The 14296-nt window shown below is 43.1% G+C and overlaps 1 protein-coding gene across 9 annotated transcripts in view; it reads left to right on the top strand.

Annotated features, from left to right (window-relative positions):
- Nucleotides 1-14296, top strand: part of LOC138580695 (uncharacterized) — a 583872-nt gene that overhangs the window by 294799 nt on the left and 274777 nt on the right. For 8 of the 9 annotated variants that reach the window (XM_069651437.1, XM_069651436.1, XM_069651434.1 and 5 more), the window contains exon 26: nt 8207-8239. The exons of the other annotated variant lie outside the window; for it this stretch is intronic. In XM_069651437.1, coding sequence (XP_069507538.1) covers nt 8207-8239 — 33 coding nt within the window. The remainder of the gene's footprint in view (nt 1-8206; nt 8240-14296) is intronic. 9 annotated transcript variants of the gene reach the window in all.

Genomic DNA, 14296 nt, shown 5'->3' with positions numbered 1-14296 from the left:
GCGGGGGGCAACCTCGAATTGCGCTGACCACGATGCAGTGATCGATCTGGGAGGGGGTATTGGAGTCCCACACCTGAAATCCTACTACTGGGCCAGTCAACTAAACATAGTCAATGATCTCCTGCATGGGGACCGCGACCTACCACACATCAGAGCAGAACTACCCTTCAGTCAAGATACCCCACCACTCGCAACAATGTATCAACGCCTATCCAGACCCCCTGCACAGACAATGTCCTCTCACATCGCGATCGTCTGGAGACGGGCACACAAGCACATAGGCTGGGGGCACAACCACTATGGAATAACCACATGCTGTCGGAAGTGTGGAAGCTGCCCGCATGGACCCGGTGGATGAGGGCCAAAATAACCATGATAGGAAATATCTTAACAGAGGGCTTTATTCTTTTGTTTTAAATGCTCCAGCAGGAATATGGTATTTTGGCAGCAGAACACTACCACTACACACAATTATCACATGCACTTAGTGGCCACAGGCAACCACTTGCTGACACCCCAGATTACAAGCCTGTGGAACGCAACTTACTTCCACAACACATCCCCACCAAGGTAATTACCACTCTATATAAAGCTATTAATGCATTTGCCACCCCAGAGCTGACCAGCCTCAAAGCCAGATGGGAGCGGGATGTCGGGGACATTGAGCCTGAGGACTGGATCCAGGTTCTCATGCATCCACGTGAAATCTCTATAGACTCCAGAATAAGACTGATACAGCTAAAGATACTTCACAGGGTATACTACCCCCGAGTGGCCCTTTTTGGTTGGGGAAGGGCAACGGATCCAAACTGTTTCAAATGCCGGGGGAAGAGGGCACCTTCATCCATCTCCTCTGGGACTGCCCTAAAATCAAGACCTTCTGGACACAATGCTTACAAATGTTGGCAAGAGCACTGGGTCGCACGATAGAATTGCGACCCACAATAATGTTACTGGGGGTCCCAGATGAGAATATCTCAAACAAATGGGACCGCATTCTTCTCTCCACAGCAATGGGCCTGATAAAACGTGACATTGCACAGAAATGGGGAGCCCCGGAGTGGCCGACAGCCGCTCAGTGCTCCAACGAAATGGACATCTACGTGGCGAAAGAACTCAGAATTTATACAGCACGGGGATGCCCGGCAAAGGCCACAAAAATCTGGGGAAAGTGGGAAGAACGTGTGACCTGAGATCGGTCTGAGGGATGGGAGAGTGGGAAGCGCAGGAGCACAACATGGACACGGCAAAGAACATATTACTGGAAAGGTGATGTACATAGTGGCAAGAGACGAACAGATCGACGATCGACCCGTCAAAGTGAGAGGGAAGGTGGAGGGAAAAAGTTGGTATGGTTAATGAATGTTCAAAAACCTTCAATAAAATATGTTATTAAAAAAGAAAAGATGACAGGTTGGCACAATGGACATAATTAAAGATCAAAATAGACTTTTGGCTTTGCCAAATTTATTTCCCCACTCTAACTCATTGGTGTCAGTGGAAGAAAAGAATACTCAATTGGAGACACTCGTAGAATTTCAATCCTTCATGGTGACTTAATTTTGCCATGAAGATTCTCCTAAAGCTATGCAAAACATCCACGAGAATCAAAAGATCAATGGCTCTGCAAACTCTGCCTCACCCATATCTCCTGATGCTCCCCTGGGGCAGGTGTATGATCAATCTCCAACTACATTCCACATGGGGGAAAAAACGGAAGGATGGAACATCGGAAAGGGCAGGTAGAAGCAGGGGTTTAAATTGAAAGTGAAGTGAGAGAAGAACAAAACTCTCAGAATCCTCTGAAATGTACTTTTCCCGAAAACAATGAAGACTGGAAATTAAAAACTGCGAGGCCCAGTCCAGACGAAACCTACAATGTAGTAGCAAATGTCTGACCCCATGAGAAAATTATCAAAGAAATCGATAAAGAAGATGGCACACATAAAGAAGTGCCAATCAAATCAAGCTGGGACCCTTACAAGTTGTATACTGAATGGTGATCAAACTGTAGCCAGCATAAATATTAAGGTGGACTTGGGAATCTCAGTGTGGGAAGCAGATAGGACATCAAATTGAATCAAAATCACTGAGTACATCTCAATGCAAGAGCACATGAAAAGAAAAACTTGCATACAGGAGTTCCCCACCCATGAAAATGCCGGCTGGAGATAATCCAGGAAGGTAAAAGATAATAAACTCACCATCAAAAATTTGAATCAGGACACCAGAAATAAATTGATAAATTGTTCAGTCTTGTTGCAGGTATTAACTGAAATCCCCAAACTGTGTGTCTTAGTAACAGATGACTTTGTCTTTATTGAGCCCCTGGAATGTGTGTAAATCCCAATGGAATGTGGGTACATTGTCAAAACCACAAAATGGCCTTGTTGATAGGCAACCAAAAAAGGCAGATGTTGAACTTGGGAGTAGAACTGGATGTGGATGTTGACAAGCTTGACCCAACTTTGCAAGTGAAAGACTGAAACCCTAACACCATATGCCATTTCTTATGTACACATTATCACAATCAGGGTGAGAAAAGCATGGAGTGAGAGCATATTCAGCGGGTGCTGAAGTGGCAAGTTGATGCAATCACTACTGCAACGACCAATACGCACTGAGTTTTCACTCTAATGTCCTGGAATACCTGCATTTTTGGACATCTTCTTGAGTCCAGAGTGTCATTAGATCTCCTGTTGTGTAATCAAGTTTACCTCCTGCAATAGACTTGGTTGACAGCTAAACAACTGTTTTTCAATGGTTATACTACATTTCAAACCTTGACTTGAAAGAGTGATATCGGCAGACCCTATAGAGGACTGATGAAAGGAGAAATAAACTCTTATACTTCTTGAGGGGTTAATATAGCAGAATGCCAGGAATGTATGCTAGCAGTAGAGCTGGAGTGGGTAAGCCTGTATTGTGCAGGCCAGATGCTGGTCATTCACATCTTCAACCCCCCTCCCCCTCCCAGGGCTCCACCTCCATGGAGAATAATTTTGACATCTTGACAGAGCTCATAGTGAAACCAACCGATCAGACTAAAATAATGACCTTCATCTAATAACCGTTTTGGAATGGTCCCTCAACATGTGAGTGATATACTTATGACCGTTGACGAGCTTACCATTGCAATCCTTAAATGTACTACACAGCGTCACCTCTTGCTATGCCTAGCCTACAGGAGCTCCTCAAGGAGGTGTACAATGTTATCACAATAGTTTGTAAAAATCTGCTCATCCTACTCACCTGCCATCTGCTGGGCTAATAAAGATGTTTCTGTCCGTACTAATGCCGAATGCCACACATATGCATCCTGCAATCTGCTCCATTTGATAAACATTAATAAGCATACTGGCAATGTTGATGGCTTAATCTGTTACATTGAAGATTTATATGCACCATTTCACAACAAAGTCCATGATCGAAATACTGACCGTTATACATGCTAGCCAACTGTTATTAACCATAATCTAACCTGCACAGAAAATACTGAGCGTTATATTTGCTATGCGCTATCCAATTGTTATTAACATCACCCAAACCTTGCACACATGGTGGATCTGCAAACTTTTTTACACTGCATGTATATCTGCAGATCATCATAGATGCTAGGGCAATTGTTATTATTGAAGGTTTACCTGTGATGTTCCAAGCAGAAAGTCCCGTTAGAAAATACTAATTTCTGCACGTGTTAGGCTATTTGCTACTCACCTAACCAGCAACGTCGATCAACTCGCAACCTCTCTTACGTTAAATGCATTTATTTTTTTACTTTTTTCATCATATTGCATATGATAGGCCAATAGTTTTTTTTTATTGATGATCCACCTCTAATGTAGAAGGCCCTGCTCACAAATAAAGACTGCTGCATGTGCTAGATCAACAGCACTATCTATAACCAATACCTTTGTTTAGGATAGCTGTTTCTGCCATCTCTAATGCTCGGAAGGATGCTCATGTATAGTTTGCCAGGTACATACTAGAGTTAGACTCAGCTGGCCTTTATACATATTTCTGCACAGCTGACACTTTGAAAACATAAGGCGGCCTCCATTAGCTATCTAAATCAGCTCTCACACCCTAGGAGCATGACAGCCAGACTACCCAATATCTCTGTCTCCATTACCAAATATTACCTGCATCTGTGCGCTGCCATCTCCCAGACCTGGGCCAGATCCACCCTATCCCTCTCCACACCACATCACATCCCGACTCTAACACTCACTTCCTCCCACCTGGCCTCTATCCCCTTCCCAACTGACCTCAGACTAACATAAGTTTAGCTCAACATCCTAATGTGAAATGCGCGTGGGATGTGCCTAACAACCCAAGCTACAGCCACCCATTCAACCATAGCTTAGCGAGAAAACCCAGGCATCACAGAGACCACTTATCCTCCAGTACCCTTGCCATCCTGAGAAGAAACAGTCACCTTACTTACAGAACAGCTTGCTCCTGCATCATTACTGCAAAAGAACATTCAGACAGAATAAATAAAAAGCTGCATCTTACCTCTAGCAACACCAGTCCTACAACCAAACAGAACACAATCCCATACCCAGTGGCACATACTCCTGTATCCATGGCTGCTACTCTCAGAAATACATACAAATCCAACCAAGAAATCCAGGGCACCCTCATTAATGCCAGATCATTACTGTCCCATGCATTAGACATCGCTGACATTATCTCCATGCAAAATCTTGACTTCCTGGCTATCACAGAGTCATGGCTCCACGCAGCTGCTGGCCCTGCCCTTGCCCCTAGCCATCCAACACAACTATGCAATCTTCAGAATGGACAGACTGCAGTCCAAAGGAGGAGGCGTAGCCATCATAGCAAAAAATTCCCTGACATTAGAGAAATACCAAACATACCACTAACTTCGTGCAAACTACTCTCAATAAAAACGACGCCCTCCTCCACCACCACACTGAACAACCACCTGTTATACAGATATCCGGGCCTCAAACATTCATTGCTTATGGTCCGACAATCACCTTATAACTTTCAACATCACCTCGATGCGTGAACTCACCAACTCCCACAGTTGGCTCCGGCCGACCCATCTAGAAACAAATGAAATATCATGGCGGACAATATACTAAGATTAATACAACCCATCCTGGCATCCCTAAATTTAGGAACTAAAGACCCTCTCCTCCTAGTTATACTATACATTGAGACAGTACTTGCCGATATTGACAAATCTGCACCGCTCTCCATTGGCAAGGCCAAACCAATAGCCCACCTTAATGCTTGGTTCACACCTACCCTAAAAGTACTTCGGAACTCCAAGAGAAAGGCAGAGACTCTCTGGAGGAAAGTGCCAAGCACTCAAGAAAGAAAAATTCACTGCAACCACTCTGAAGTACAAACAAAAGTGTCATGTATAATGAAAGAATCACCACTGCACATGCTAAAACAAAGGAGCTTTTTGCCATCCTTAAGGAATAAGAGTCTCCCTTACCACCAACAGCAGTCTGTAACAAGGACACAAAATAGTGCTCTAACATTCAATATGCCCTCTATGACAAAAAAGCACTACTTCAAACGAAAATTGACCGTAAAAAACGCATATCCATCCTCACCCAACTTCATCTATGACCCTCACCAGGAAACAGCACAGTGCCACAATTTGACTTCACGTCTGTCTCCAACGATGAAGTCCTCAAAATAATCACTAGCCTTAAAACCTCTAGGTGTCAATTAGACCCATGCCTTGTTACGGTTATCAAAGACTGTGCTCCTGTCCTCACCCCTTTCATCACGAGCCTCATCAATGCCTCAATTGAAAACAACATGGTCCCAGTTGACCTCAAAAAAGCCTGGGTACTCCCATTACTAAAAAAACTACTCTCGACCCAAACATGCCAACCAATTATCACCCCACCACAACAGTCCCATTCTAACTAAAAATATTGGACAGAGTAGCGTATCTACAAATACAAAATGATTAGGAAGTGAACAACCTCCTGGGCCTTCAACAGCCCGGTTTCCGCCCACGACACCGGACGGAAACAACCCTATTGGACTTAAAAATCCAAATGGATGACTTAAAAGACAGACGTGAATTAGTCCTACTACTGCTACTCAACCCCTTCGCAGCATTCTATCTTTTCGACAACAAAATCTTATGCAAATACATAGCCTCAGTAGCCACTTCTCATCAAATGCCACACAACAGATACAATCCTTCCTGACAGACAGAACAATGAGCGTCTTCTCCCCAAGTGCAGAAGCTCAACCAACGCAGGTCACATGTGGAGTACCTCAAGGCTCCTGTGTTTCTCCAATGCTTTACAACATTTTCACTAAACCTCTTTTCGACTGCTTCGATGCCACCCACATCCTCATCCCAATCACAAGTGACCATGCAACGGACATGGATACCCTCAATACGATCTATCTAACCATCCAAGCATGGATAGTGCACTATGATCTGTGCCTGAATGATGAAAAGACAGAACTGCTCCTCATAAGGTCACAACTCCTTCTGTCTAAACTAAATGAGGCCTTTTCACAGTGTTCCTTCTGTAACCTCCATTTCTACATATTGATTGTCTGTCAGGTCTTAGATGCCTTGGAAGAATTATGGGAGTCATCAGAGTACAATTTCTAATGTTGAAGGTAGAGTTGTGGAATACAACACTGTACAAGGTGTTCAGGTCCACACTTGTGCTTGATCACATTGTTGTAATTGAAAAGGAATGAACAAAAAGGGGAAACAAAATTTAAAAATATTTAAAATTTGATGGAAATAAAACGAATCCATGATATTAACTGTTGCAAACGCTCCTACATATTTTACTTACCCTGGAACTTGGGGTGCATTTAGTGAAATGGAAGAGCCATGACACTACCTATCACTTCCAACGACACTATTTCACTGACCTGGACCATGATCTTCGGCGGAACACCAAGCAAACAATTCTGCTGTTATTTGTATGTCAAATTAAGCGATTTCATTTTCTCACGGACTACACCAAGCTCCTCATTTTAGGTTTTGCTTTACTACATTGGCATTTTTTCATCTCATTTTGCTAATCAGCCTGTCAGCTTTCTCACAGCACAGCTTTGCTGTCGTACATGTGTCTACTTCAAAACACTGTGACAAGTTATACACAGCTTCACTCATATAAAAATCATGAAGTGAACGTGGCGACTCAAAACAAAGATGTGTTGATCTTGCTAGCCAGTGTGACCAGGCAACCAGGCCGACCGATACACCTTTCATGCAGTCCCCCAAGTCAGGGGAGGAACTTGTCATAGCACAGATATAATCAGAAATGCTAAAATACAAGAACATATTTTTGTCAATAAAATGAAGAATAAGGAAGCCCACAGTCTGCACAGAAGCGGCTACTTACATATACATTCCTGAGTCAGTCATAGCAGCAATTCCATTGATGCAATCATGTTTATATTATCATGTGAATATTTAACTGCCATGCTGACACATTTTGAAACGTCAATTAAAGTGTTCCCTTGAAGGGGCAAGGTCCCATTCCAATTGAACGAGGAGCAGCAGAATCTGTAATTACACTCTCATGTTCAAGATGGAAGATTGTGCACATCACAATTCAAAGAACCACACAGACACATGTAGACACACTCAGACTCGCAAATCCCCCACAACCCCTGCCACACTGACCTCCCGATGCACACACACAGACACCCAGGCCCACCCCACACTGTGCTTGATAGTCCTAATGTATAATTTGTTCATAAACTCCTGGTCATGGGGAAATCAGTGTCCATCACCCGAATGGAACACAACATTGAATATGAAGGAATCCCTCATCAAGAAAACTTCCATATAACAGCAGTGGGCGCACATTTTATTTCAGAGGAGAATCGTATGGCTTCTTCTTTAATACCAAAGGACACTAATTGAAACACAAAGACCATAATCAGTTGTTCATGAAGGAAGGGGTTATTTATGAATCCCTGATAAGTAGATTTCATGTATGCATTTAGATGATGAAATGAAAGGATATTCATCAGCATAGCATATTCTTATACAAAGTAACATGAAGCACGTAGAATTCCTGCCAGTTAAAAAGCTGTATATATTCATATGATAAAAGTATGAGGCATAGCTGAGTTCCATTGTGACAATCATACATGTATTTACTATGTCAGTATGTTAATTTGCTTTACCTCACTAATGAAATATTTGTTTTGTTGTTTCAAAAAGGGCATACAAGGTGGTACTGGTCGTGGCCATGTGGTAAATATTACATTATTGTTGCATAAATCCAAGATGGTGTTATTGGCTGCGTAGCAATGTCCTCTAATGCTATAATGACTAGAGATTCCACCTGGCATTTCACATTAACTCATCTCATAGTATCACTGATGTACCCTTTTTTCATAGCCTATTAGATTGTCATGTAGCAGATGATTGGAGGGTAGCAAAAATCCTATGTCTGAAATGGGAAGGTTGAGGATTAAAATGAAACACTGCACATTATTCTTAATGACAATATTAAGTACAGCATCAAAAATCACCTCACACTAATCCAAATATTCCTACATTTCAGGAATGATTCTAAGAAACAGACTATTTACTTGCCTATAAGGAGATTATCAGGCACAACTCATAAATAATCTGTGTCATGTGGTTTATATATTGTTCAAAAGTATTTGCAAATTCTGTTTCATTAAATCACAAATTGCAGTGGGTTAGTAACGTTCTGACTTTAAAATCCTGACACGTTTGTTTAGTGTGTCACTCTGAATTTGCACATAAATTTGAAAAATATATAAACTGTATGGCGTAGATTTACGCTGATAACAGGAGAATATTCTTGCAAACTCTTTACTATTAGGCGTAGGTTGCTGGGCTTCCCAAGTGATAAGAAGCACTCAATACCGTTCCGTCAGACAAAAAAGAAGCAGACAAATTACAAATGTATGGAGGCGCTGGCAAGTACAGTCGAACAACCACAAATCTCACTATTTACTTTCCTATGACAAGTGAGTGCTACTACTTCCCTGGAAACTCCTTAACCCATCGTACCCCTTCCAGGTATCCTTTAGGGAGTAGTACGCAGTATAATGAATCACCATTGTAATTGTCATTGGCAGCACACATTACATGAATTGGAAATATTCAAGGATATTTGAAGGAACTGAATCATTTTCAACCACACCAGAATACTGCCCTTATTTATCCAGAAATGTAAACTTTTTCAGATAGATGCTTCACGCAGACTACACAAAAGCTGATCATTCATCCATGACATGTCCCTGATTATCATTTTTGAGTGCCACATTATTTGACAGTTTATCAGTATTTTTCAGGGCAGATTTGATACTTTTCCTGAATCTGCTTCAGCACATTGGGAGATGCAAAGTAAATTATCTTCTATATTAACCATATTAGGTAGAGATATTTAGCTATCACAACATTAATCATAATAAACAAAATGTATTAAGATGTCCCAAACCAGAGATTGTGCCTCATTACAAGTTTGGTGGTAGCCTTGCCGGTACAACTGGCATGCTGCCGCCAAATTTGCAATTTTTTCCGCCACACGCAATTGGGCAATTACTGGGTCATTACAGCCCTGCAGGACCCGGTAATTGCCCATTTGCAGGTGCCGGAAAAAAGATGCTCCGTATTCCCATTCGACCCCATAGGGCTGAATGGGAATGGCAAGGTCGGATGCACCAGCACTGCTGATAACGGTGCCGGTGCATCCTACATCCTATGCTCGCAGGTGTCTTTCTGCCCGCCATGTCCTACATGGCGGGCAGAAAGGCACCCGCGATCACAACTCGTAGTTTGCCAGTCTGTGAACTACGGTACCAGCAAGCTTGCCGGTACCGTAGTTCCCGGGCAGGCAAACTCATAATGAGGCCAACCCGCACTTAACATTGCTTACAAAATGTAAATACATATATCAACATAGAGTGTTTTTAAAAAGAAAATATATACTTGTATTCAAATTTATTAAAGACATTGATTGAAGATGCATATGAAAGTTAAACTGTTTTACATCTATGGTGTATTATATAGAACTAACAGAATAAGGTTCAAGTAAATGAGCTTCCAGTGTCTGGATTGATCACGCCGTGTGTTGTGCCTAGTAATGCACACATAAACTGTGCCAGGCAAGGCCTTTGGTTGTCTGCTGCATAATCATAGAGAATTGGTGCAACTAATTAGATACACATCAGTCATGAATAGCAAAGCACCATGAATGTGCCAGACAGATATTCTCAGATTTGCAAACATGATAACATGTTGCTGCTTCACTCACATACTTGCTTAGATCCCTTGGAGTGGTCCTTTGAGGCCTTGAAATTGGAACCATTCTGTGGGGCTTTGACAATTTCAATTTCACTCCTCACCATTGTGGGGTACTGATATCCTAGGAATCTCATATGCCCATTGAAAGGAGCAGCCTGTGAATGCACTAACTGTGTCTGTGTATGATATCTCCTTGTTTACAAACAGATCTGGCCCCTGATATATCATTGCATATTTTTTTTTAAACCAGGAATCAGTGTTCCACATGTACATGGCATACACTCCATACACATTAAGGGACACCCTTCGCTGAAAACGTGCTTGAAAGGCCAGTGTGCATGCATTTCATCTTACATATTATGTCCTTGGAAAGTGAATTTCATTTACACATTGGTCAATATTCCGTCTATACGAAACAGTATAGATTGAAAATTTCATATTGGCCAGATCTGGCACAAAGAAATTCCGATCCCACTCCCCACTCCTTAATTTAAACATTGCTTGCTCCTTTCATACACAACTCTGCTACATGAATTTGACCCCCATGGTTGCACTGAATCTACATCTAGATGGATATTGAAGACGGGGACTTGGTTGGGCAACAACCTGCTGATATGGCACAGCACAATGTTTCAAGGCAGGCCTCTCTTTGGCATCTCACCCTTTGCTATCGGCACCTAGGCAACTGAGGCTGGTCTGTGCAAGCACCCAAGAATATTTCCCATTTTTTTTAAAGAAATCAAATATCACGAAATAATAGATTTATCGACCACACCCTGAGGCTGTAGATGGAGACATGTAGCCAGTTACCCTGTTTGCAGAACTCAGACATTTATCTTGATCTCAGAACCCATCATTTCTGGTGCCGTCCTTGATAGTAATAGTATTTGTTCTTGGGTCAAGCTGCTGTCAGCAATACCTGGGTTTGCACTGGTAAATGAGTACCTAACCAATCTTTCACTCACAAAGGTAGAGAGGGACAGAGACATTGGGAGAGATAGAGAGTGGCACCGAGAGAGAAACAGAGCACAGAGAGAGAGAGAGAGAGAGAGAGGGAGAGAGAGAGAGAGCGAGAGAGAGAGAGAGAGAGAGCGAGAGAGAGAGAGAGAGAGAGAGAGAGAGAGAGAGAGAGAGAGAGAGAGAGAGAGAGAAAGGCATCATTGCCAGTTTGGTGGTGCAGTAAAATGTGGTGCTAATTCATTACTGACAGTGTTTTGGCAGTAACGGAATTACTGCGGCTTATACCGCACCACCAAACGTATACTTAGTCAAGAAGGCCCTACATTTGATTTTTTATGTATAAACAAATTGTAAAAGAAACATATACATGGTTTTAAAACAAGGGAATACGAAGCCCAGAGGCCACATGCCACAAGAAGCATTACGAAACTTTGGTGCCTTGGAGGACTCCATTTTATTGTGACGTGTGTGCCTTTTTTTAAATGTCATAATTTAAGTTGACTTTGCCACACAATTGAAATAAATGCTTAGTGTCTCCTATATGTCGTTGGTGGCGGAGTTGGAGGTGGCGATAAGGTCAATATCACATCTATTGTTGTAATATGTCATGATGTTTTCATCCTCGAGAAGTATTGACTCCTAATCAGATAATGACTACAACCTTGGAGGTAGCATCTGGTTGAATTTCACCACAATACATTTGACAGTATTCCTTGTGTAGCTTCAATTTCCACATATTGATTGTCTGTCAGGTCTTGGATGTCTTGGAAAAATTATGGGAGTCATCACAGTACAATTTCTAAAGCTGAAGGTAGAGTTATTGAATACAACAATGCCCAGGATGTTGAGATCCACAGTTATGCTTGATCACATTCTTTTAATTGAAGAGGAATGAACAAATGGGGGAAGCATAATTTAAAAATATTTAAAAGTTGATGGAAATAAAACAAATCCATGATATCAACTGTTGCAAACGTTCCTACATATTTTTACTTAACCTGGAACTTGGGGTGCATTTAGTGAAATGGAAGAGCTATGTCATCTGCTGCCCCAAGTAGGCAGGGTGGGGAGGCTGCAGGGGCAGCTGCAGCTCCATCCACCCCAGCTCTGACTCTCCCAGCCAGGACAGTGATGGTCCAGGTCCATCAAACTGACATTCCCCCTGCCAACAACACCTTGCAACCAATGCCTGCACCAAGACCTATGGTCATTGTGCATTCCCACTCCTAATACCCAATCCACCGGTGCGCCTGCCCCTACTGACCAGAGCGGGGTAAACCACTCTGGCTCCGCTCCACCTTCAAAAAAGAGGAAGAAGGGTGCTTTGGCACAACAGGCTGAGACCCCAGAGAAGGCTACACACTCCGGCACGTCAAGGAAGCCTAGCTTTAATGACCCGGAACTTGATGCCCTTGTGACCTATGTGTCAGCACATAGCTGCAAAATGTTGGTGACTCCAGGGTGCAAGACCACACCTGGTCAACGTAGGGCACACTGGCAGACCCTCGCGGACTGCATAAGTGCCCTTGGATTTGTGAGGCGCACAGATGATGATTGCTACAAGCGGTGGAATGACTTGAAACGCAGAGCAAAGAACAAGCTAGCCTCAAATCATGCCGCTACTCTGGTGTCTGGCGGTGGGTCTCCACCAGACGACAACAAACTCACTGAACATGAGTCTGTTGCAGGGGCCTTCGTCACAGAGGAACAGATCCAAGGTGTGGGAGAACTACCTGATTACGACGCATTGTCCGGTGAGTGCCCATGAATGTGTGTGTAATCCATGTGTATGTTGTTTGGGTGACGGGTTCTGATTGAGTGCCAGGTGAGGGTGTGTGTGCCTGAGTGGTATGGGTCACCCATGTGCTTCATCCAAAACATTCAGCGGCCTTGGATTTGGGTGTGACAGGATCCCGTCTGCCCACAGTAGTAATTTAGCGCAACATTATGGCAGTTGCCCTTGAAGTGGCAGCTTGCAACAACATTGTTTGTATTTTTCAGTGTTCGTTCAGGCTGATTGTTTCAATTCTCCCTTTTTTGCTACGCATTCCTCAGCCCTATTGTCACATATGTGACATTTTCTGTCATTGATGAACCCCACATTGGCCCACATGTGTTACCTTGTTAGGTGAATGATTTGAACATTCAGGCTGATTGAGTATTGGCCTGATCACATACATTTTGGGGCCTGTTTGAATGTGGAACATGATAGTTGTTTCCTGTCATGTTGAAGTGCACAACCATTGATGTGTACATCGGCCTGCAATCACTGTATTTGTGTACACTGGATGTGTTGCAGTGTGTGGCACATGCGTATTTTGTCACACTATGTAGCATTTTTCGCGTCTCATCATGTCCATCTCACATGGATGGCTGAAAGTACTCATTCACTAACATATGGATGTACTTGTGGAATGTACCATGGATATGGTACATGCCATCTGTGTGATGGCATATGTCATGTATGTGTATTGGACATGCCACTCACAGGCCAATGGCCACTCACAGGCCAATGTGTGATGGCAGTGCTACCCAGCATGCAGCAAATATGTTGCTCTTCCATCTTGGTGTCATCATTGTCTGCCTTTTGCCTCCCCTTCAAACTCAGTGACAGTGCATGCATGGGAGGGTTATAGTCATGTGGGACATGTGTAAATCATGTACTGGCTCTGTAGCTTGTCAGGCCTATTTGTGTGCTATGGTGCTAATGCCTGTTTCCATTTTTTGTCTTTCATGTTTTTGCAGGGGATGACACACTTGATGCTGTTGAGGTTGAGGAGATGGTGCAGACCCAGGAAGATTCTCAGGCACGACCGGGCACCAGTGGGGGATGTGGTGTGGTGGTGGGTGAGAACCCAATCTTGCTGCAGACCATTCTGTCCATGGGTGTCTGTGGGTGCACCTCCCCAGACTTTATTCAGGTGCTGATTCGGATGATGAGACCTATGTGCAGTCGCAGGTAAGTGTTTCTGGCAGGGATTCTGAATGTCTGAAGTTTGACACTGCCACTCATGTGCAACTGTCATGTGTGTATCAGTCCATTGCACAGTGCCCTGATGCCTGTCTCCT

Source organism: Ambystoma mexicanum, chromosome 3p (genome assembly GCF_040938575.1).
Source record: "Ambystoma mexicanum isolate Mex_15411 chromosome 3p, UKY_AmexF1_1, whole genome shotgun sequence".
NCBI classification, from domain to species: domain Eukaryota; kingdom Metazoa; phylum Chordata; class Amphibia; order Caudata; family Ambystomatidae; genus Ambystoma; species Ambystoma mexicanum.
Note: the sequence above shows the minus strand (reverse complement) of the source record. Positions and strands in the feature narration are given on the sequence as shown.